Source organism: Oppia nitens, unplaced genomic scaffold (genome assembly GCF_028296485.1).
Source record: "Oppia nitens isolate AA-2021 unplaced genomic scaffold, nextdenovo-longstitch-racon4-pilon3 scaffold6_pilon_pilon_pilon, whole genome shotgun sequence".
Taxonomy (NCBI): domain Eukaryota; kingdom Metazoa; phylum Arthropoda; class Arachnida; order Sarcoptiformes; family Oppiidae; genus Oppia; species Oppia nitens.
In genome coordinates this window covers 1,805,128-1,831,537 of record NW_026533250.1, presented here as the reverse complement: position 1 = coordinate 1,831,537, position 26,410 = coordinate 1,805,128, and the positions used below count along the sequence as shown (strand labels likewise).

Genomic DNA, 26,410 nt, shown 5'->3' with positions numbered 1-26,410 from the left:
ACTGGAAAAATAAACAAATAATAAAAATTGCAATCTATTAAAACGTCCAATATATTCGTTTATATAATAGTAGTTATGATAATTGTATTATATTTTATAATAATATTTTCTTGTTATTTGTTAAAAATTAATGATATGATTGTGAGCTCTCATTAATTAATTTGCATTAGATTTTTGACTCTAAATGAGGTCTCAGCTAATGCATTGACAATACATTTTGAGAACAACCATTAAATTTGAAAAACAATTATATTTATATATACTGTATATGAGAATCATTAAAACAATTTTTCATTATTTTATACAATTATATAATAATAATAATAAAATTCTATTTATACAATAATATTTTTAATAATAATTTAATAATTTTTTAATATTTTAATAATATTTTATATATTTTAAAAAATAATATAATTAATATTCAATAATTAAGTATATAATAATTAATTGAAAATTAGTATTAAATAAAAATATTAGACATATTTACTGGACAACTGTTTAGCCAATTCAGTGTACTTCAAGAACTTGGAGTGTGTGCTCTCATTGGCACCAATATTGGTCTCACTTCTGGCTCCGCCACCACTGCTTCCGTGGCCTTCTTTACCTCCGGTGTTGGTATTGTTGTTATCATTGTTACTATTATTTGCTGTTGTATTGACCGATGTGTTGCATAAATCAAACGCTTTGCCGGCAGTCTTAAGATGTGTTTTACTGAAATGATGTCTAAACGCACCCTTTGAGGTAAAGGATGCCTCACAATAGGGACATTTAATGGGATGATCACTCTTGTGGTGCTTTTCATCTAATGGTGAACTCGAGTTGGATGTATTAGTCACTGAAGTACTGGCATCACTACATACCCAACTAAAAGCTAACAGTGATGGGGATAGACTGAGCCCAACACCGGTATTATTGTTATTGCTATTGATATTACTCGTGGCGTTTGCTTTATTTTTACCGGAATCAGTCTTATCGAGTAGTTTCTGGAGTTGCATCAGTGGATTGAATGATTCACATTCACTGCTTTTCTTCTTGAATTCACTTTTATTTCTTGGACTTACAAGAGATAATGGACTTGTTTTGCCATCCTTTTCAACAGAAGAGCGGTTAATCTTTTCTGGTTTAACCTCAATGTCTATCGTTGATAGAGAATGTCGTTTCTTACTTACTTCAAGACTTTTAGATGATTTGTAATCTTTTTCTTCGTCACTTAAATCACTAATTTTGTCTTCGGATTGTTTGGTTTCACTTTTGGTGCCATGAGTTGTGGATTGTGGTGTCGATGAGTTAGACTTAGGAGAATGCAAGGAATGTCTGTCGCTTTTAGGACTTAAATTTTTGGTCTTGTTTTCCAAATCTTCATTATTATTGGAAATAAGTGATGATATGGGAAATGAAAGCTTTGGTGAAGAGGTTTGTGCGGAACCGCTTGACTTCAAAGCAATTGTCGTGGCGTTTGTAAAACTATTACAACTATCGGAATCACAATTAGATGAGTCGGCACTACTCATGCCATTGTTTTCTTTGAGAAGCTCATGAGGTAATGGACTTGATATTGATTGGTGTCCACTACTTCTGCTACTGGTTTGACCATCACTGAAGAATTCATTGCAATTTCTATTCCAAGACATAGGAGGCATGTGTTGCCAGGGAGGACACACTTCTTCATCAATTCCCAGTCTCTGCAAAATACCAGTTGAATGTGTTTTACGTGTTTTTGGGTCAAAGCTCTTCTCAATTAGTTTTTCAATGGCATTGAGAACAGAACCAAAGCCAGAGACAGATTCATTAGCGTTGTTGCCATCAGTGGTTGTCTCAGACTCCCCTTTGACCTCAGATCCGGAGTGGGCTTTACTTTCATTTTCAAGAACTTCCGTCTTGATCTCAACCAGAGGGCTAACAGTTTGCCCACGACTGGGAGGACCAGATCGTGAGCCACTGGATGCGGGAGATCTCACTCTTTCTGGAGATTTGTTGTCTGACTTTAATGAACGCATTGCAAGCTTTACCTGTGCTTTGCATAACTTGATATGAGATATGAAATGTTTGGCCTCCACTTTCTCGTGACAGTCATCACATTGTATGAGCTGACCATTGACACCACCAGAAGCAGCACTGCTATCACTTTCTTCTTTATCATCTTTAGGTATCTCTCGTCTCTCTAACTCCAATAGCTTCCGGACGGGTAGCGATTTTTTCCTGCGTTCCCTCGTTTGCCGTCTCCTTCCGTGTCCTCCTTCGGTAATACTTCTAAGGATGTGTTCCTTATAGTGTGAGTTCTTCACCATATGATATGATAATTCTTTGAGCGAACCAAAAGCCTCATCACAGACCTTACAGGTAAGCACTGCATTCACCTGAGCCTGAGTTAGCTTATCCTCCGGTGTGCGCCAAGAGATGATCTGTTCTTGACTTATAATATTAGTATAGTGTTGAGTAACTCGCATATGGGTTGTCATGTCCGCCAGTGTCTTGAATGATTGCCCGCACCACATACCTATCGGTTTAAATCATTTCAATTACAGTCAAATTTATTACTTTTAGTTGTGTTTGTCTGACTATAGGACTGCCATAAACTAAGATTTAAACGACTTCTCAGTCAAACACATATTGGCTTTTTCTCATTAAATTAAATCTTATAAAACGTTAGAATAATATATGAAATTACATTTCTTTCTTTTATAGTAACAAAATACTAAACCAAAGCAATAATTTGTGAAAATAAAACATATTTCATATAAAAACTATTTAAAGCAAAGAATTTTTATATTAAAACTTTTTATTTAATGATATTTATGAAGGTTTTTAGCCATTAAAACACTATACTGACTGATTGGTGATGCCTAACCGCGCCATATAAATGGCATTTAATTTCATATATTTCTAGTTAAACATTATTATAACTAATTATTAACTTAAAATAATTTATGACTTATATTATTCAAATTCAAATATATATATATATATACAGTATAACTCAACTCCCTTTCAGTATACTGTATATATATATGCCTTTTCTAAAGCTTAACAATACTAAGTTAACAACAACAACAACAACACAACATTAAGAAAAAAGTTAAGCAAACTTTTAAAGCCTTGGGCTTAATATTCACATTAAAAGAAAAACGTTTTAAATAACCGATTTATTTTGCTTTAATCATATTTATTATTTGTCATATAATAATCAATCTTTTTTGTGCTCAAAAATAATCTATACATCTATGATATAAAAGCATATATTTAATACCAAAAATATAAACATATAGAAAATTTCCCCATAATTTTTCAAATGGTTAAACAATTATAATACAAAACTTGCATTTTAAATGCTATATCAAATGTTTTTAATTAATGTTGTGTTTAAGTGTTTGACATATAAAAGATGAGTTCTGATGCTTTAGTTTTTTGTATAAAAAGGTAATAATAATAAACTGGTATTTATTTATAATATAATTATTTATAATAAATTCAAGAAAAACTGAACGGAAAATCACGCTTTTGTAATACTAATGTTAACCCAATTTATAATTTTATAATTCATTCAAATTTTAAAGACAGCAAATATTTAGCTAATAATTTTTAGATAATCTATTTTTATCAAAATTTATTGTAATATAATGCAAATGTTAACTATGGTTAATATCATTAGTCAAATATTGAAAGTAAAGCACTGCACGAAATCAATGATTGCCTCAAAAGCTAAACTGTTGAATGAAAAACAAGTTATTTATAGGACTGATTGCACTTACATTTAAGTATTTGTCGGGTCTGTTCAGCTCCACGTCCTAACCAGACATCCTGTCCCCGAACCAATTTTCGGGGAAGTCCGACATTGTTTTTGGCCAAAACTGATGAACTAATGGGTTCTTTTGGCATTGAAGATGATGATGATTGGTGTGATGATTGTGAAGGTGTAGCTCCGGATGAACTGATATTAGCATTTTGTTGAGCACCGGTCGCGTGTTGCATACCAGCCATTCCACATCTCGGTGACCGTTTCATGTGGTCAGTCATTTCAGCCAAACTTCTAAACGACTCCTTACACCAAACGCATGTAAACACATCTCTGGTTTGTTCACTACTTCTGTTAATCCATTGTGTTTGCCATGGATTTTGTCGCCCGGCATGACTTCCACTCGATATTCTTGTTGGTGTTGATGACGATGGAGATGAAGATGGAGATGACATCTTTGTAGACAAAATGTTATTTTTAAGTTTACCGTTCCAGACATGACTGTTGTCTTTATGTGATTGTTTAGGTGGTGTTAAAACCCGGGGAACTGAATAACCCCAAGGACTCGATGACGAGTCAAAGCGTGCAATCTTTGATGAAATGTTTGATTTGGAAGAAAGAGTCGGAGATAATAGTCTTTTACCGACTGACAGATCAAGAGGACCATCGGATCGGTTAATGAGTTCATTACTTTTTTTATCTTTGGTAGACAGACCTTGCGGTCCATTTAACAGTGCTTTGGATGACCTGTTGTTGGCTTTAATGCTAAAGTCTAGTGGAGTAGAGATATCGTTGGCTTCCATAGAGAGCATCGCCTTTGAAGACGATTTACCAATTAGTTTAATATCACTTTCACTACGAGTCGACTGTAAGCTCAGGTGAGTTTTGGAAGTATTGTTATGCTTTGTATTAATTTGTGGTGAAATGAGAGCACTGGTAGTCAAACTCTTATGTCTGAATCCCGATTCATTAATATTTTTTTGCGCATCTCTTATATCTTCATGAGAGGCGTTATTATCATTATTATTGATATTATTATTATTTTTATTATTTGACTCTTTGTTTGAAACAACATTTGCTTCAACACCATTGTCCTCAACATCAGAAGCATCACCACTTGAGTCCAGTGGTGCCGAAGTCGCACATTCATCAGTTGTATTATTGATATGGCTATTGTCATCTTCACTCAGTTGTTTGACTTGACAGTCTGGATCAGCATCTGCTCCTTGAGTGGCATCCGTGCCCTCAGTACCATCAGCTCCTTCAGCACCAACAACACCATCAACAGCACTGTCTGTACCATCAGTGCCTCCACTTTGTTCCCCTGCAATACATAATAAAAACCTTTATTTTAAGTTTATTTTAAGTGTATGTGAGGGGCAAAGGAGTGCAATGCTTAGCATATAATTATCATTAAAGAAGTGATTTATTAAATATTGCATTCACTCATAATATATTAAATGAAATTAATGAATAATATAATAGAGAAGTGAATATTATATAAGGCTTTATAATAATAATACAAAACTATAACTAAGTTTATAATAGAGACTAGTTTTAAGTCGTTTTCTTCATTAGCTGTTAAGGCATATAATACTAAATATTGAATACTAAATAATTTAATGCTTGTGTTTATGGTTTACCAGTTTTCACAGCAACTAATAGACACCACAAACTATATTATATAACTTGTAGGTGGCTTTGACTTACACTAACCACTGCTTTTCAGTGCTTTACAGTACCTAACAGTGCTCTCATAGCTCATTCATAAGCAAAACCGTCTTTACAATCAAATTCGCAATTTTTATGCCTTATTGTGTCTGTTTAAAGCAATGCCGACTTATAATACAGTCATTTATATACAAATCATAATTGGGTTCATTCACTTCATTGCCGAAAATGTCTGCTTTTATCTAAACTATCCATAACTCATCACTACATCTCTACATCTTTTCTTAATCTTATCACTCACTCACTCACTCACTCACTCACTCACTCACTCACTCACACACACACACACATCATATATTGATGACATTTGTCAATCACTTTACATTTTTTGTAATAAAATCAAATGTCAACTAAAATAGTGAGATAAAAAAATTGTCACATAATGCAAGTATTTTAGTACAAATTGTAAATTAATACACTTTATTATAGTAATTATATATTGCAAATAATTTGTATACATTCAAAGATATTAATAGGTAATACAAAAATATCATTATTTATAAAATATGAACTCAAGTTATGAGAAAAAATATCCGAAAACAATATATGATTTATCATTAAATGTTTCCAAAAATGTCGACCAAATAAAATTAAAGCCAAAAATTTCAAATTATTTGTTTTATAATATTTTTAAATATTAAAATTATCAATAAATAGATAAAAATTAATATAATTTAGTAAGAATTTCATAATACAGTATATGAATGGTTAATGAATTTTTAGTTCCAAATAAAATTATATTCATTTAACACAAATATTTTTATTTAAAAAGTTATTAAAAAAAGATACCTTTTGTACTATATTTTAGATTAAATACTTTTCATTAACAAAGTATTGAAAAACAACTAAACTTAGTGTCTCTGAGTTTAAGGGGAGAGAGAGAGAGAGAGAGAGAGAGAGAGAGAGAGAGAGAGCTGATTGACATACAGTGCTTATGACTTATGATAAGTTGTGTTAAACCGAACAGTCGTTTCTCTTTAACACAATTGTAACAAAACTTTTTAAATGTTTTCAATAGTGTTTGGGGTTTAGAGTTATATATTATATTTGTAATATTGAAGGCATTCATTCATACAATTCTTGTATTATAAGTTAAAACATTTAAAAGTGTTTGTATTGTATATAATACATCAGATGAGATGCTTAAAGCTCACAATCACACATAACTTAAGCATAAGTTGAGAAAATATTGTATATATATATAGAAATGGTTATAAATTCAAAATGAAAAGTATTTCCCATTTGAAGTCAATGTTGTTATTCAGGTGTTGTCTGTCAGTTAAGCTTTCTTTCTGTGTGTTATTTATGTGTGTCTTAGAAGAGGTTCAGTATATATAAAAATATATATACATTAAGAGATATAATACAACCAAAAGCTACAGATTCTGGTGTATAAACTGAAAAATAACTTTCATTGAACCTCTGTTTAGAAGCTTACTTATGCCTCAAATAATCAATCAATCATTTGTTTCGCATCATTTAAGGTGGGGAAGGGGTGCCAATGAGGCCGAGATTTATATACACAGTTAACTTGTTAGCCTAGAGCCCAGATATGACTGTTTTACTATACTTTCAACGGCTGACAATAGTTATAGCGAGTTGTAATCAAAACGAGTCTTAAAGAATCTAATGGTATATAAGTTATGGCAATAAATATAATGAAATGTTAGAGTGAACCGGATATATGGCTAGATTTGAGTGCATTCATTATGCATATATCGTATATACACTACAAATAAGTATAAATGTTTTTTTTTTGTGACTACTTTTGTTTGCAATTTGACGTAAATCATTGTTAATATCACTAAACAGTGACTAACTAATCATATTTGAGGTCACAAATGGGTGACCATTGGGTGCCATGAAATTCACACATAACATCGCAACATGTTTTGTCAATATTATTGGAAATAAGATTTATATAAATTAAGACATTTAAACCTTATAAATATTACACAATTTTATTGCATTTTTATGTTAAAATTGCAATAAAATAGTATTAATTAAATGAATCGGAAGCTATAAAATAGTATCAAATATAAAGAGAGTTTAATTTAGTTGTTTAAATGAGATCTCATGTTTTGTATGTAATTTTCTGTAGATTATCACTCATTTCTTTAACAATAAAGTAATGAATTTTTATTATATAATTGTCATATTTTTTATTTGCCACTAAAACTAATAACTAATAAGTTATTAGTTGTTTAATGCAAGTAATGAACAAAATAGCAGTGAATGTTTAGAAATATAATAATAAAATTATGCATAACTGAGAAATGTGTGCACGAATTGAAACAAAGGCTCATTTAGTTGGGGTCAGGTATGGGTCAGGCGGGACACGCCTGTGCCGGAAGATAGCGATGTATTGGAAATAATTAAAAATGTGAGCCGTGATTGGTTCGTCCCTGTCGTTGATTATGATTCGGTGGGTGGGCGGCCATACATACCCCCAAACATCATAACTAACTTTACAATAGTATTGCAATTAATGCTTTAACTCCATAGTACCTGTGCTTCAGAATCTTTTTATGAACCGGTGCTTATACTATGCTTTTTATTTGTTAAAAAGCCGTATTAACAACAAGTCTAATAGAGAAAAACAAAAAACTAACCATAAATCACATCAATTTCTGGTGACTTTCGGGTCGTTCACGTCTTTAATACAAAAACTAAATATACAATAATTTTTGTTAAACTCAAACTAATTTACGTAATATTTATTAGAAATGGTTTATATATATTTGTGTTGTTTATTAAGATAGTGACACCCCTTAGAACCCCTATCCCCTTCTAGTTATACCATTTAGTCAGTCAATGCTGGCATCCCATCCATGTCTAAAAAGTTTGCGTGATTTGAGTGAATTGAAAAACTGTCAAAAATGCAATACATTGGCATCAAAAACATTTATCATTGCATTCATATAAATGAATTTTTCATTTATTATACAATATTTTATTTTCATTAATATTGTTGGTATTAGAGTTTAGTTAAATAACACTATTATGTAAATCAGTTTAAAACAATAGTCGTAACGCCAATAGAGAAAAAAGTTATGCAAAAGTAATAGACAGGTGTATTAGTCTTATAATTTGTTTTATGTATATGTTTTTCGACCACTTCTTGTTTTTATTTACCCGATTCACGTGCTTTGCCGACAAATTGTATGCCTTTTTTAAAATCAATACATAAATTGAATACTGTTTTTTTACTAAATAATAATTATTATAATTATAATAAAATTTATTTTATTTTATTAAACAATTAATATTAACATTATTCACATAACCATTAAAAATGATTCACGAATTGAGAATAAATCTGATAAAAATGTATTTACTATTATATATTCTATAAGATAATTGGCATAAATATGTAATAAAAATGAATATCAAAATAAAATATCTTAAAATTAACTACTTAATTATCATTGCAATTTTTCTCGTTTAATTATTATAATTTGTAAATATTTTTTCAATAAAAATGTTGTGTAATAATCAACAAATTCATATATTAATATCCAATATATTGAAAATATAACTAAATTTTAAAATACTTTAAGTTTTTTTTATTTATTATTAAATTATTACTATATATACAATTAAATAAATTGAAACATAAAAATCAAAATAAATGCTTTTGTTTTAAAACGCAATTTTTAAAAAATATTGCACAATATAACATTGTTTTATTTAATTGAGTAAATTATTTAATTTATAATTAAATCAATTTAAAAATAACATTAACTAAATATAAATTTAAATTATGTTCAGTAAAGTGTTATTTGCAATATTATTATTATTATTACTAATGTATTGATATTTACACTAAAAACAGTTCTAAAAACAATTTTTACAGTTTATTATTTACAAAACAAAAATGCAATAATAAAAGTCTGTGAAAACATTTGTAAATTTAGTGTAAATCCTATGTTTAAATTTGTTAGTTGTCGTTGAGTTTCAAAAGTTAAATAAACACAAAAAATAAAATCAGAATCAAATAAAATATATTATTTTTATGTTTTGTTGCAATTAAAGATTAAACGTGTTTTTGCTGCTAATAAATACCATTCTATAAGAAAATATTAATAAAAAGCATATAAAAGTTATAGATATCTAAATATACTGACATTCAATCAATCAAATGATGAAAAATGATATATATTTTTTTATAGATGTGTCTAAACTATTGAATCATTGCATGATAAATGCCAATAATCATTTCAAGTAGATTTTCACGAAATTCTTAAAAATTGTTTGTTAGTACAGTAGTTGAATTAGTATTGGCAACGATTATGTTAGTCTCTACACAACAAAAAAAAAGGTTAACATAATATTTTTTGATCAAATATAATAAATGAAATGATAAGTCATTAATTTTATGGCACTTTTTTATAGGCAATGAATGCTTCAAAAATGGCACTTTTGTCAAAAAATGATAAATGTTTTGAGAAAATTTTTAATTAGACTCATCTCTTAAAATCAGGTAAATTAAGTTAAATATTTAATTTAATATGAAAAACGAAAACTTTAAAATATTAAGTCATTTTTAATATACATATATAGGTATTAGAAATATAATATCAATACAATAATTTAATTATTATGAAAAGGCTTACAAATACTAATATCTTTTATTTTACATGATTTATAACCTTTAATTTATATCAAGAAATTGATGTAATGATGGACTGATAGCAAATTATTTTTGAATAAATAAACCGTACGATACACTCCTTTTTGAAACATTTGATTTTTAGTTGTTATGCTTTTAAAAATTAAGAAAAAATATATTTTTTAAATATATAAAATATTGAAAGGTCTTAGTCAAATAAACTAAAACTTATCTAAACTTAAAAATCAATTTTATTAACAAAATATATTAAATATTTCATAAGATAATAAAGAAATATCACATTTAAAATCATTGACAAATTTATTTGCGAACAAATACTTAATATACTGTTTATGCATTAATTTGATTTTCTTAAAACTAATATACATTTAATAAGATTTAGAGTTCGAGCAATATTCATAAGAAACTTTCCAAATAAATTTCTTCAAATATAATTTTCTCAATTCATTGTTACAAAACAAAAATTTTAATTTAGTATTAAATCATTATTTAAGTGATTTTAGCAAAGTTTTAATTTAGTTCACAATAAATATTAAGGATAGTTAGATTAAATTTATTTGCCAATTGATTAGATATTATTGATTTTTATCTTATATGTGCGAATAATAAATAAGTTCAATAATAATAAAATTTCAATAGATGTCAAAATGTGAAAATAAGTTCAAAGCTTCCCTATAAATTATATAAACTATAATTTTTTAAATAAAAAAAATCATATTAAACCATAATCAGATTATAACAAAATTAAAATAAAATATGATAAAAACATAATTATAAAATAGATATTATAAAACATTAATTTTAAAGTATTATAAAAAATTATTTTAAATTGTTTTAAACTTATTCTAATGAATTAACTATACACTATATTTTTAAAATATTAATAATAGTAAATATTTGGTTCAACATAAAACATAATTCAACCCACAAAATAAAAGCTAAAAACTGCTTAAAACTATTAAATTTGTGATTTTTATTCACAAAAATGATGGCAAAATCACGACTCTTAGGACACGATTTTGTAATACATTTTTGTTTAATTAACAATGTTTTAAAATTTATTATTATTGTTAATACAAACTAATATTCAAAATTAAATCTAAGGAAACGGACGAATTGATTAATTTGTTTCAATGAATCTGATAATAGTTGGCATATCTAATAAATACATACATCTAATATATAGGAAATAAGGTCGACAATGAAAGAGATTAATTTATTTGATTTCACTAAATAATTGACTTAAATATCGGACAATAGGCTTAACAAAATATATTATATCACAACCATTATTATGCTGAACACCATTAACTGTTTGTCTATTTATCCATTCATCACTTAAACATACTAAAAGTTTAATGTTAATGTTTGCCTCAAAATTGCCTAAAGATTTCTAACAAAGCAATCATTTTTTTAAACAAACTTATTGTATGGCATAAAATTATGGACACAAAATGTCACAAAAATAGTTAATATTAGTTGCTTAAAGCCTAAGATAGAAACTTTAAATTGACTTTATTTTTTAATAAAAATCGTAATATACATAAATTTTAAGTATCATCATTATATAAACAACCGGTGTTAAATATTTTATATGTTAACAAATATTAAAAATTTCAAAACATGTACTCTCTCTCTCTCTCTTTCTTTCTTTCTTTCTCTCATTTTTTCCTTCTCTCAAATAGTATGTATATAAACAATAAATTTAAAAAGGTTTGTCATATAGTGAGGTAATCAATGAAAGGCTATTGAATAAGTTTATAATGATATTGTTGCTCATCATCATATAGTTATCGTTTTATTTGCCAAAGGCATTAAAATAAAGTCAAATTTTGATAAAAAACATTTGACGATTAGAGTCAATATTCAAAATGTATGGTATTTACAATTTGTTTCAATCAATATTAGCGATAATGTTTTCAATATTTTTTTCAATGTTTGGTTTTTTAATGAGGTGTCTAATAAGCCGCCGGTCATCACCACAACTACTGTCAACTTCACACCAATTGATATGAAGACAACTACACAATAATATAATAACAACAACTTTAATATTAGCCAAATTATTTTCAATTATTTTTCAATCTTTTGATTAATTTATCCAATTTAAATGCAAACATTAAATATACAAATGTGTTATTTTATTTGTATAAATATTAAATAATTAAATGACATACTTGTAATACAAGTTGTAAATAGTAAAATGTAATGCATGACAATATGTATACTTAATTTAAGAATTTATAAGTTTTTAGTAGTAAATAATATATTAATTAAAAACCAAAAAAAAAATATTGTAAGTATAGTTTTGAATTGTTTTAAAACAGAGTATGTTAGAAAAATAATTTTAATAATAAACAATATTTAATTTAGTTGAATATTGTTTAGCATTTATATACAAATGTAAGTATCATTTATATTATATTAAATATTATTAGCAAAATTGATAAAATTCACATATTATAATTAACGTCAATTAAAATAATTATTTACTTAGAATAGTGTAGGTCTTAATATTATTGAATAAAAAACATGACATGAGTTATGTTGTATAGTATTGTATTGATAATAATTATAATGAAGTGGTGTATGATATCCCACATATCTTACAAGTGTTTTGCAAAACGCTTATATGATGACAGATATCATAGCAATAGTATTAGTTATTTTGGCCTCAAAGCCATTGAGCGAGTGATGCAAACAATGCATATTTAAAAAGAGATTCTCCAGAAGCTTAAGCATTGGGATGTGCGCTATGTTTGTAATGTAATGTCAATGTTAGCATAACTTTACATTTAGTAGTACAACACCAAGCATTGGGTGCACTGTTGCCACAACATTATCGTATATACAATATGTTCATACAATCACTTTTTTGAAAGAAGCAACACATGAAATGCTACTCTATTTATACCAACACTCTATTACTTTCCCTCATCTCTCTCTCTCTCTCTCTCTCTCTCTCTCTCTCTCTCTCTCTCTCTCTCTCTCTCTCTCTCTCTCTCAATGCTTCTATTCCTTGTTGTTTAGTCTCACCGATTGATGTTTGTTTCGCTCATTCATAACATTACTCCCCTTTTTCATTCATACTAAGCGTGGATTTAATGTAAAGATCTCTCTCTCTCTCTCTCTCTCTCTCTCTCTCTCTCTCTCTCTCTCTCTCTCTCTCTCTCTCTCTCTTTCTGCAAACACATACCTATACCTTAATGTGATATTTTATATAATATATATAAAGTAGAAACATGTGTATTGTTATAGTTATGTGGATGAGTGGTTGATCCGTTCTCTTACCTGCCAACACATCACCATATCTTATAAGTGATAGTATAAGCAACTGATATCTCAGCAATTTTCGTAATACAATTGGCAGACAAGTGGCGCTGTTGTTGCAGTACTTGACTGTCGATCACTTGATACACCATATCTTCAATGAATAAGTCCATCAAATGAATCAATTTCGATGGTTTCAAAACTAAAGGCAAGTCATAGCAGTTCTTGGTTTGTCTTCAAACTTATGAGAGAGTTGTGTATAAAGTGTAACATTGAATGACTGAACGCATGTTCGTTGCATTCATAGACATGACATTACAGTCATAGTAGTCATACATTGCATACATTGGTTGTACAGTATATGCCATACAACACATCACATCATTCTCTCGTGATTTATCACTCAAGTCGGGCGCACTAAACATTACGCATTGTGGCTAAAGTATATGGATATACCAATAATATATACCATATCACCATTACTACCATCTACTACAACACCCGTACTATTGACTGACACAATGGCGAAGAAGGAAAGAGAGAGAGAAGAGAGAGAGAGAGAGAGAGAGAGAGAGAGAGAGAGAGAGAGAGAGAGAGAGAGAGAGAGAATCTAAACGGTGTTATAAATGTGTTTGTATTGGATATTGTAGTAAATGTTAGGCAATATAAGCATATCTTTTACATATCGTTGCCAACTATGACACGACTCAAACAAAAGAGTATTTTTACAGTTATTTATTGCTTTTGCTTTTATGTTATATTTTCAGGATTTTACACAAAACTACTGTACTTTATTGATGCTAACAGTGTGTGCACCAAATGTGTGTTTAATTTAAGGTTTTTAAAATAAATGTTTCATAACTTTTGGTTAACTTTTGATATAAATTTTTGTCAATTAATAAACAAAAAAATATATAATTCGTTTAATTTTAGTTATTCTATGTTAAGTGTCATCAGTAAAGTATAAATAATTATAAAAACAGACTGAGATTGATATAGAGATTACAAATTTTGAAATTTTGGTCATCAATTGCTGACAGTTTTCTCATTATAATTATTAATAATATTTTTACGCCTTTATGAGTGAGACAAAAACTATCATAACTATGGTGTAAATATAGTAATGTATATTTATATATGAGATTAAGATGACTTATATTTAAACTAATAAATTAAACGTTAAAAGACAACACATTTCATAAAAGTCGTCAATAAATTTTATCCCAAAGTAGAAATTATGAGAAAACAATGGGGGACTTTGAAAAAAGTCATAAAATTTTAACTTTAAGCCAATAAAAAAATATTATTAAATGTATTATATTATAACGCAAAGCAAATATATGTGTTTTTTGAAATGAAATTTGCTATCGAAATAGTATCGAGTTATTAGAAATATAGACAAACAGACAGATAGATAGATAGATAGATAGATACATATAGTATTGAGTAGAGTCAGGTCAACAACTAAGACAAAGTGAGAGATGACTGAAATGGCAATCATTTGATGAACCATCAGTTGATCACGAGATCAACATAAACCATAAATTATTGAATATAAATTGGTTTATATCACGACAATCATATAAATTACATATACTGTATATATATAATACAGTATCAATACAAACAACTCATATATAAATTTATATAAACCAACGATGGGAGGCATACCTATCACCTCACTATTACTGACTGACTCTCTTTTTCTACATTTTCTAATCATAATAAATTTAATAAACATTTATATATCTGTTTCTCTCTATCCCATTCACAATCTCTCTCTCTCTCTCTTTCTCTCTCTTATTCGGTAATTCTATTGAGTTTATACGCTATTTTAATTCAAAAAATCGTCAAAATCATATATTAATAATTTAAATAAAAAAAATTATAACAAATTATATATAGCATGCAAATTATCAAAAACAATATTAAAAATGCTTGTTGATAGATAATTTAGATTATATAATGCTTTAATTAAATGTTAAATTTAAACCTTTTTTTATATATTTAAAATATTCTTTAAAAATCATAGATAAAAACAGATAAAATTATTTTAAATATAAAAATTGAAGACAAAGCAAGACTTCTTAGCAAATATCTGTCTTTTTTTGCGAGAAGTCACTCAAATAGCTACGAGATTGACACCAATTGCCTAACAAAAAAAGTGATGAACATCACTGTCTTAAATACCAATTCTATGACATAACAATACATAGAATGGGGCCGTTTTAGCTAAGGATCAACCAATTCAACAACAATCAACATCAACATTGTGTCCCAAAGGGGTAATATCTAGTGATAGTTTGATATGGAAGTAGAGAGAGAGAGAGAGAGAGAGAGAGAGAGAGAGAGAGAGAGCAGTGATGTTTTAAAATGTATTGTTAGTAAAGTTGGTATGTGTTGGACACAAAACAACAACAACACATCCAATACAAGCTGTTTTCACATGATTTATAGTTTATATGCTTTATTTTTGCTTTACGACAATATCATCAAAAATCTAGAGCTCAATATAAAACGGTCACAAATAGAGATACTTGTGCTTAGAGTACACACTGTACTATGCTGTTAGGCCACAAACATAAAGAAAAGTACAACATACACATACACATACACATACACATACACATACACATACACATACACATACACATACACATACACATACACATACACATACACATACACATACACATACACATACACATACACATACACATACACATACACATACACATACACATACACATACACATACACATACACATACACATACACATACACATACACATACACATACACATACACATACACATACACATACACATACACATACACATACACATACACATACACATACACATACACTGTAAAGTCTCATTATCTACAAAACTATGGGTTGCTATGAGACAGACATTGAGCTCAGGCAGGCATCACATCACATCACAACACATCAAATTTATGACTTCAATCTTAAGACTGCACCGAATATATAAACCAATGGCCATTCGCTTGCTTCTCATGTTTTGCAGCTAAAGGGACGGCCAAATGTTATGAACACTATTAGACCATTTATGCTATTTATCGTTTGCTATCAAACACTAGATTTTTGCCATAAAGTGTTTCAAATGCCTTACATTACTTTTGAAGAGTTTTTATAAAAATAATTATTAGAGATTAAAGAAGAAAAAGAAAGAAAAAAATAAATGAATAAAAAAGAGAGGAAAGAGAGAGAGAGAGAGAGAGAGAGAGAGAGAGAGAGAGAGAGAGAGAGAGAGAGAGAGGCAATAGGTGCAGAATCTACAGATACGATGATATTATTCTACTAAATACTACCAAAACATATATTCTCAAAGTGTTTATATTATATAACATTTATATTGTCTATGTTTTCGATAGTTTTAGTTCCCTATTACTGATGGTATTAAGTCATAGCCAGTTATCCAGAGCATAGTCTGGGCATTATAGACATAAGCATACAGATAGCTATGCTTATCCAATAAATATATAAGTGTTACTACACCCCACTATCATAGTTATCAAAGCTATTATTTTTGTGAATAATGAGCTCTAGGCCATCAAAACTATTTAATTACTATTTTTAAATATAACATTCAAATAAAACATGCAGTGAATTACATTATGTAATATAAAAATATTGATTCATATCTACAAATATTTATTAGCCCTAAAAATATTACATTTTATAATATTATATATTATTAAACTATACAAATATATATACCGTACTTAATATTTTTTGTTCAAAAATAAAATATTAAACATATGGCTATCGACAACATAGTAGCAATAAATTATAGAATTATACATTCATTTGATTATAATTATTGTTATATATTAATTGTAATTATATATACTGTGTATGAATTATATTTACTGTATATAAAGCAATAATTAAAAATATATAGCCTTTTTGAGAGCAGGACTGGTAGTTATGGAGCGAAGCGCTGCCAAAGCAAGAGTAGGTTTGATTGAAATGTGTTGGAAAAGTGATGTGATGGGAATGGATGTAATTGATGCATATATATAGTATATAGTGGTGAACTGCATGTGCCTGTGCTGGTCTCCTTGTGCTGGTAGTCATGGAAACGGGTATTGAGCGTAATGTAGGGTCTAATTAGCTGTATAGCAGACACAGACAATTGATTGACGGCATTGCTCTCAAACAAAAAGCAAATACAAGTGAAAGAAAATCAATAAATGTTTATATCGTTTATATATCGTCTTTAGTCGACAACTTTTAAGGCATCAAAACTATGCTATGCTTTTCCTATGCATACATACATAGTATTACATACACTTCTCTATATCTCTCCATATCTCTCATTATTATCATTTACAGTATATATTATACAATACAATACTAAACAACTTTACTATTCAAATATTTTTATAAATTATTATTTTGATGTAAAAAAGAAAAATACAGAAAATTTGTTTTCAGTTCACATATAATAAAACAATTTCATTGAATTGACTTTAAAACATTCAAAATGTTATAAGTTATTGCTTTAAAAACTTATAATCTTTCATATCAATGACATTTCAGAAACAAATGTAAATTATATAAAAATGTGATATAAAGTGTCGTAAATTAGGATTTTAATTTATTTTATATTTAATTTATGTATTTTAAACATAGTAATCATATAAATTATTTAGATATTAATTAAAGCCAATATGTAAAAGCTGTTTTAAAATTGATGCCAGCAATTATTTTGCACCAAAATTTACTTAATTTAAAATTTAAAAAATAAATATATAGATAACTATTTCTAGCATTAATTTATCGAATTTTCATATCTTTTAAACAAAATTAATCATTAAAATTAGTAAAACATGAATAATGCTTAAAGAAATATTGTATAAATACTTTTAAATAAATAATAATTTATCAACTTATTTGTAATAAAAAATTGTGATAAATGCTAACAAAATTAGATGTAATACATAGATGTAGTCACTCCAGTCAATCGATTAGTAAATCAAATAATATTGTTTCAAAAAATGTAAATTCAATTTTAAATCATTTACCTAAACAAATGTTTATTTCATAATATTACTAACATATATTATATGCTACTTAATAGAATAATTTGTTTATATATACCGTATATATATATATATATATATATATATACTATTATAATATATATAGTATATTGTAATATATTACAATATTTATATTACAGTAATGTAAATTTATAGTTTAATAATAAAAATAATTAAACAAAATAAATTATAATAATAGTTATAATAAGTTTTGCTTTAAATTAAGTTATTAACTCATTAATGACTTCAACAAACAAAATGTTAAATAAATTAAGTTAGAGTTCAGTCGATTATGTTATTCTGTATTCAACATTAAATATATTTTCTCTTCTCATACTTTTCTTTATTATTTAATAAATATTGAATTGAATCGGATTTTGTTGAGAAACATATAAATGTTAAGAAATTATTGAATGCTTAGTACTTTTAGTGTCAGTTTATTTGGCGGATCTTTATTTATTTAATGTATGTTTAGTGAGAATATTATGCAATGCTATTAATCAAAGCATTTATATTATAAGTTATAATAATAATAATGATTCAACAAATTCAATGCAATATATACTGTAGTATATACTGTATATATATATATATATATATATATATATATATATAATATATATATATATATATATATATATATATATATATATATATATTAAATGAATTTGCCATATACGACAAAATGTGCTTTTTTGAAGGCATATCAAGAGAGTAGAGAGTGGTTATGATGTTTCGTCATATCATTATTGAAGATGACAGGGAAAGGGAGAGAGAGAGAGAGAGAGAGAGAGAGAGAGAGAGAGAGAGAGAGAGAGAGAGAGAGCAGAGTGAGTGAGTGGTTGTGTAGTGTAAAAGAGTGTTTAGTTGGGCACCGGTTGTCTGATTGATTGGCGGTTAGTCCTTGACGTGAACTAACACACAATATATTTCAGAGTTAAGACAATCTTAGCTTTAGTTTTGATATGAGAGGCAAAAGACATTTGAGTTGTTGTGCACAAAGCCATCAAATAATACATAACATATCTGTACTGCCGTTGCTATGGCTATGACTGTGCTCTCGACTCTAGAGTCAACCTAACCTAACCATTGATTGACATAATAAAAACTTATGCAAAAGCGCTATTCATTTAAAACTTTACATACTATTCAAATACATTATAACTATATATTCAAAAATATTATGCTATCATTTAAATCTAATGTTAGTACTTATGAAGTACAACATAAACAGATATACTTTATGTACATAAAAGTGTGATATAAGTATAGCACATATAATATATTTTTATATTTATATATATTATCAATCCGTCCATAAGAAACCTCTCATTTTACTCCAAATGACAACCAGAGATGTGACACAACCAGAGCTCAACTCATAAGAGACACAATTTTGGAGAAAAACTGAAACACAATTCTCAAAGAAATTCTTAGTTTAAGCTTTTATTTAGTATATAATGTGTTAAATATTTTGTCTAAAAGTATTTTTATGAATTACAATACATATAAAAGTGGGTGTAATGCTATGTAATGCTATGTAATGCTATATAATGTAAATATTGTTAAACTTTTTATATAACTTATATACAGTACTAAAGTGTAATCAGTGCTATAAGATTGACATAATTTTGTCTGAATGTCAAATAAGATTTGAGTCATTTTTGAAAGACATTTATACGAAAAAGATATAGAAATATGAGTTTGAAAAGATTTGCTGTTATTTTAACTGATATGACAGGACCTGATAGGGGTTGATATGGTGTACTTAAGCTGTAAAACATAACGAATTAGTTCATCATATTTCTGCCCTTAAGAGCACATCCACGACCAGCAAAGACACTATTCCTAGCACTAGTATATCAGATGTTTAACTATAGTTCATATATAGATAGCTAAAAGTTTGATCTTTTTATCTGTCATAAGCAGTCATACGGTTTGAGAGTTAAAGTTGAAGTCTAAATCAATGATGTCTGAGACAACACAACTGTTTAAATGAGTCCAAAAGAAATATAGTTTTGACAATAAAAGGACGGAAATGGACGACAATAAGTGAACCAATCAAGAGATGACAAAACAAAAGACATCTCTTCAACAACTCTTGCAAAGACATTGACAACAATATCTATAATATAATGTCTTCTCTGCTCTCATATCAAGTAATGGGTCTTTTGTCATGGCTTTGGGGGCACTAAAGCTAACAATCATTTTCACTCTAATAAACTAAACAAAATAATAGGTATTATTACTGTATACACATAGGTATACTGTATACAGAATACATGTATGTTATTCTTGTCTACAAAATGTAAAACAATTTTGTCGATTAAGCTGTTTATTATAAAATTAAAATTATTTAAAAAAATAACTGTCTGATAAAATTATCTACACTTATAATAATATTATTATTTTGTAGATTTCGATAATTATTATAAAAGGCAATTATAAATACAATGAAAATAAAACTAAACGGAAATAAATGACAAGTTTTTTTTATCGATATACAGTATGTTTTGAGTAAATTTGAAACAAATAATAGACAATTCATAACTGATTTATTTTACTAAAATAATAAAGCAATTGAAAACAAGTTGTCGAACTAAATAACATAATAGTTGACAAATAATTATTTGAATGACAATACACTAAAAGTAAAGAGTAAAATGATATAAACATTATATATATGAAGAAACAACATTATAAACGCTATCTTATTGTTGTTATTGATTTGTTGCTTAAGAAGTAAATCGCATTACTATTGAATCAATGACTACATTAATGTTTGGGTCAATAGTAAAGAATCAAATGTAAGAACAGTTAGTCTCTGTTTATAAAATATAGCTAATTGTAGATACAATTGTGAGTATATATATATATATATATATATATATATATATATTAATTGTATATAAGAATATTCAATATTTATATATATATATATATATATATATATATATATATATATATATATATATATATATATAATTAATTATTATATAAAAAAGTTTGTTAAAAGTCCATTTAATTGATGGTATTTATAATGAGTTAGAAAGCAATAAAATATATAAATGAAATAATGGAGTGCTAGCTGTTAGAGAGCAGGTGTTGTCATTAATAAATACTTTTATTATATATAGCAATAAATGAGAGATTCACAAACCATTGCCACAAAAGTCAAATCATATCTCAGATGAAATACTGTGACATAAGAAAAGCACTCGTCATATGAATGATACTATGAGAAAGCCCGAGGCTATGACTGTGACTACAACCAGTGATACCACTATTTGGCAAATCATAAATGTGGCGCACAATTAAAATGCTTACAAATGATATATATAAGCTGATCCGCGCCGGTAGTCAATGTGACTGTGTATTGTATACCAACTTATAAAAACTATGTTTAATGTTAGTTTCAATTGTGACCATTAATAGGATCAACAGCGCGTATATACTGTACATCATATTGAATACAGTATATAAATACAGCATATTGTGTATTGTATTATATGTTTTTGTATTGAGAGTATTGAGTGGTTGTGAACACAAATATGTTGACTGAAAATGATTGCACTGATTGGCAATCCATCACAATTTGAAAGGCGTTTCTCTTTTCTCACCGATTCATATGATTTACTAAATCTATATATATTTGGATGTATTGTTAATGAATGGCAATTAAACGCCATAAACATAACTTAAGTGACTGTAGACTATAGTAAACAAGTAGTGGTTTGACTTAACTTCAAGGCAAACAAGTGGAGCACTGGCACAGAGAGCTTATTCAGAGTATTGGTAACAGTAGTGTATATATTCTGTGATAAATACAAACACACATCACATACTGCTCTCACCCATCAATCTCTACTATACTTCCCCTCATTTTGACGTCTCTCCCCATCAAATATCAATTCAATGACTACCCGTTCATACAAGTTGTCAATCATTGTATTAAATAGAAGAACAACTAAGTAGAGGCAAAATCAGATGAATTGAGACAAACTGTAAGAAAAGTTTGTGTCGAGAGTTATGATGACTAACATTGAACTGACATCTCTTCAATTCATTTATCAAACTCACAGACCAGTGAACAATAGATAAGAATATAATTTTTAATACCAGAGATGTGTCCATCAAAGTGTGTCACTAACAATGGTAGTCATGACTACTCGCATATCCATGTGATAGCCATTTGAAGAGTTGATGCCATTGACAGCCATTGATACCATTGATACCATTGATGCCACTGTGTCTCTAGTATTGCATAAGACTTAATCTATACATAACATTGATTGTCATTAGTAAGCAAACTCTGCACAGTATTTAATTGACTCAATATATAACTTTTCATTACATGACTAGTCCTGACACACATCAATGACCACCAGTTTATTAATAAAGACATTTAATTAGTATTACTTTTCTTTATTATTATTTATTTCATTTGTTTAATATTTTTTTTAAATGCAAAGATTTAGTTTGAGATATTTGAATACAATATATTTGAAACATTTGTCAACATTTTAAAATCTAAACCCCAATAACACCATTGACTTCATTAAAGCCGGTCATCCGTGACCTGTGATTGAAGACTAAACTATGTTTGAGTGACATTTGACTCAATGTATGATATCGTGATAGCAATGAATATATTGAGACCATATGTACGACAAGACATTAAACAGTTGCTGCAAATGAATAACAAACTAATGATAAAAACACAATCGTTTTTATTGATATTTCACTTCAATTATAAGTTATTACTTATATATTGTCTTTGATTTGACAATATTTTGATTCAATATGTAATTTGTTAGACTTATGTGAAAGTTTGCAAGTTTATAACAAAATATTATTATTATTAATAATAAAGTAAAAATGTAATATTTTTATTTAATACATACTAATAATAATATCTCAAATATGATAATTTTAACAATCTTTCTCTTTTGATTGATTGACAAATTTACGTATATTTGACAGTTGAAGGCAATGATAAATATGCTTAAAATATATTAGTTTACAATTGTTTTTTATATTTTCATAAACAAATATTTGATATGCAATATCATATTTGTTTTTACATTCAATATTTATTTTTTTAAATATATTTATTATTTTTTTAGAAAATATATTTATTATTTTTTAGAAAATATATTTATTATTTTTTAGAAAATATAATTTTATTTAAAAATAAATTATAATGTTTTGAATTAGATGTATTGTATGAAAGATATAGCAATATATATACCGGTATAATGTATATAAACTTGTAAGCTCGACAAGGGGTCAATTCATAGACAATTGTATTTATTTGTATTTCTTTAAATAAACCAAACTATGGAGACATTTGAGAAAAATTTGGTAAAAAGTATGATATGATATACAGCTGACACCACACCCGTCCACTCGTCCACTCCGGCAATCAATTGTAATATTTAGTTGAAGTGCAGATGACATATGTCTGTCTAAAAATGACTACAATAGTTAAGATGATGTACACCAATGGTGGTGGACAACACTGGTTGCCAATGGATAGACCAGTCATCAAATAAATGAGTGACGGCTTGTCTTTAGATGAGTATTATCAATAAGACTTAGACTTAATGGGCAAACATTGTAGAGAATGACGGAATTGTCCAAAATATATATAATCAAAGGGGAGACCAATTGGTGAACATTGAGAGCAATAAGAGTGAGATGTGGTGTATGTGCTGTCAGTACTGCAAATCGACGGCAGTTTGTATAATAAGTTGTGTGACATCTGAGCTAATCTCACATTTTGCTATAAATCTTCAGTACTTCCCATTCATTGCATCATAAGTGACATTAGCGCCAAATATTATCATCACAACTACCCAACACATCACCACTATTGACTTTACATTACTACTATTTCCTCGCTATCATCAGCGATGTTAATATTTTATATTATTTTTTTAGTTCAATCTCTAACTAAAACATTTGGCACATTTAAATACTGTAGTTTATCTAATGTTTAACATAACTAATATAATATATAATCTAAAATAATAAGACACTTATTAGGTTTTATCGTATGTTAAAGCAAATTTCGTTTATAATTACAAATGATTTTTTATGAAACAACAAACCTTCAAATATGTTGACAAATATGTGAATCATTGGTCTACAAAATATGAGACGCTTTGTTGAGATTGTGTCAAACAATAGGAAAGTTGTCAGAAATGCTGTGCAGTTGTGTGACTGCAAAGAGTTAACCATTTGTGGCACTTTGTCTGACGACGTCTTTTATCTAATTTGATGGCTAATGTCAGTCCATATTTAGCCACACATATATACAATTAGTTGTTTAGACAATTGCATCTCATATCACACATACATTTGTAGACCTATTGGTAATCATCCAAAACAATGCTAAGAAGCACATCAGTGACAGACCGTCACCTCACTAGAGATGACAAGTTGTCAATAGACAGTACAGCCCAAGGCTTTAACCATATCTAGTGAGATGTCCTCACACATCAATTTCTTGCTGTATGACCACTCATATACTGACAACAAATATTGCGATAACATATACAATAAGGACAGTCATATAAAAGACTCGGCATTTCTCTCCTCAACTCATATACAATACTATCGATTGACAACTAAATAAAAGTTCAAAATATTAATATAATAAACACAATAATCTATTTCATTATAATTTACTTAAAACAGTTCTCAACTATTAATAAAACTAAAAATATTATATAAAAATATATCAAAGAAATCAAACTTAAAATTAAATTCAATATATCAAAGAATGAGCACTCATGTAATCAATTCATGAAACTCTTGATTATGTCAAATGACTAAAACAAATCCCAAACCATTACTTTTTTAATGATTTGAGAGCCGACTTCCGGCGGTGAAGAGTCACTCAAACTGTCAATCATTTGCCATCAAATATTATAGTTAAGAGTGTGCTATGAATTCACAACTAATTATAATTATATTAAACTTAATTTTCTAATATTTATATATAAATTTATAATCAGTTATATTATGAACACACTTTTCATGAATTTTACAAATTATGTTTAAATAATTTTATACTAACTGTCCCGAAACTGATCAATTTTTAGTAGTTTTAAGTAATTTCATTATAAAAAATTTTATTTTTTAACTAATCAAAAAAATATTATACATCATATGTAAATATTAAAATTACTTTAATCCAATAATAATCAGTAATTTAAATTATAAGATACTAATATAATTTATATTTCATATTGTGAAAATCAATAAATTAAATTGTTTCGTATTTTAATCGTTTAATAAGTATTGAAAATATATTAATTAACTATATAATTACTACTTGTATACTATATACTATTTTTTATAATAATTATAATTAGAATAATAATACTTATTATAACAATAATAAAACTTTTGAAAAGGCTAATGAATAGCAAATTATTTATAAAATTATTTAATCAAAACAAATTGGAAATACAATACAAAAACATTGACCACATATATAGCTAATTGAATAAAAATTTTACCCGCAGGCAATAATCTCCTAAAATAAACAAAATGTAATTAAAAATTAAAAGACCTTGCAAATCAACTTTTTTTGTTAACTATTTAGAGACAATTAGCACATTATATTAATACCAAAAGTAGTTATATGGACATTAAAAATTTAATATTATATATTGTAATAAACATAATTGTTGATTTATCAATTTTCAAATAATGATTAGTGTATCACTTTTAAACATATTAATATATATTCTGTACATTTTATTAATTAAGTTAATAGTTTTCTAGCTTTAATAATTTCTAGCTAATTATTATGCATTAAAATAATAATTTTCAAAATGACAAATACTACATAAAAATTAACATTCAATTAACAATTAGGCAAAAAATGATTTTTGTTAATTATAAAAACACAAATTGTGACACAGATTTTATGCAATATTAAAGACATGAAATTA

The 26,410-nt window shown here is 27.4% G+C and overlaps 1 protein-coding gene across 3 annotated transcripts in view; it reads right to left on the bottom strand.

The window, feature by feature from the left end:
• Positions 1-476: 476 nt before the first annotated feature.
• The window catches only part of LOC128962158 (protein tiptop-like), a 31,410-nt gene continuing 5,476 nt past the window's right edge, over positions 477-26,410 (bottom strand). The window contains exons 1-3 of one of the 3 annotated variants that reach the window (XM_054308510.1): positions 13,392-13,503; positions 3,753-5,060; positions 477-2,500 (exon numbers count right to left, since the gene is read on the bottom strand). In XM_054308510.1, coding sequence (XP_054164485.1) covers positions 477-2,500; positions 3,753-4,548 — 2,820 coding nt within the window. In that variant the 5' untranslated portion in view covers positions 4,549-5,060; positions 13,392-13,503. Of the gene's footprint in view, positions 2,501-3,752; positions 5,061-13,391; positions 13,504-26,410 lie in introns of those variants that run through there. The other 2 variants (XM_054308511.1, XM_054308509.1) reach the window with 2 other exon arrangements.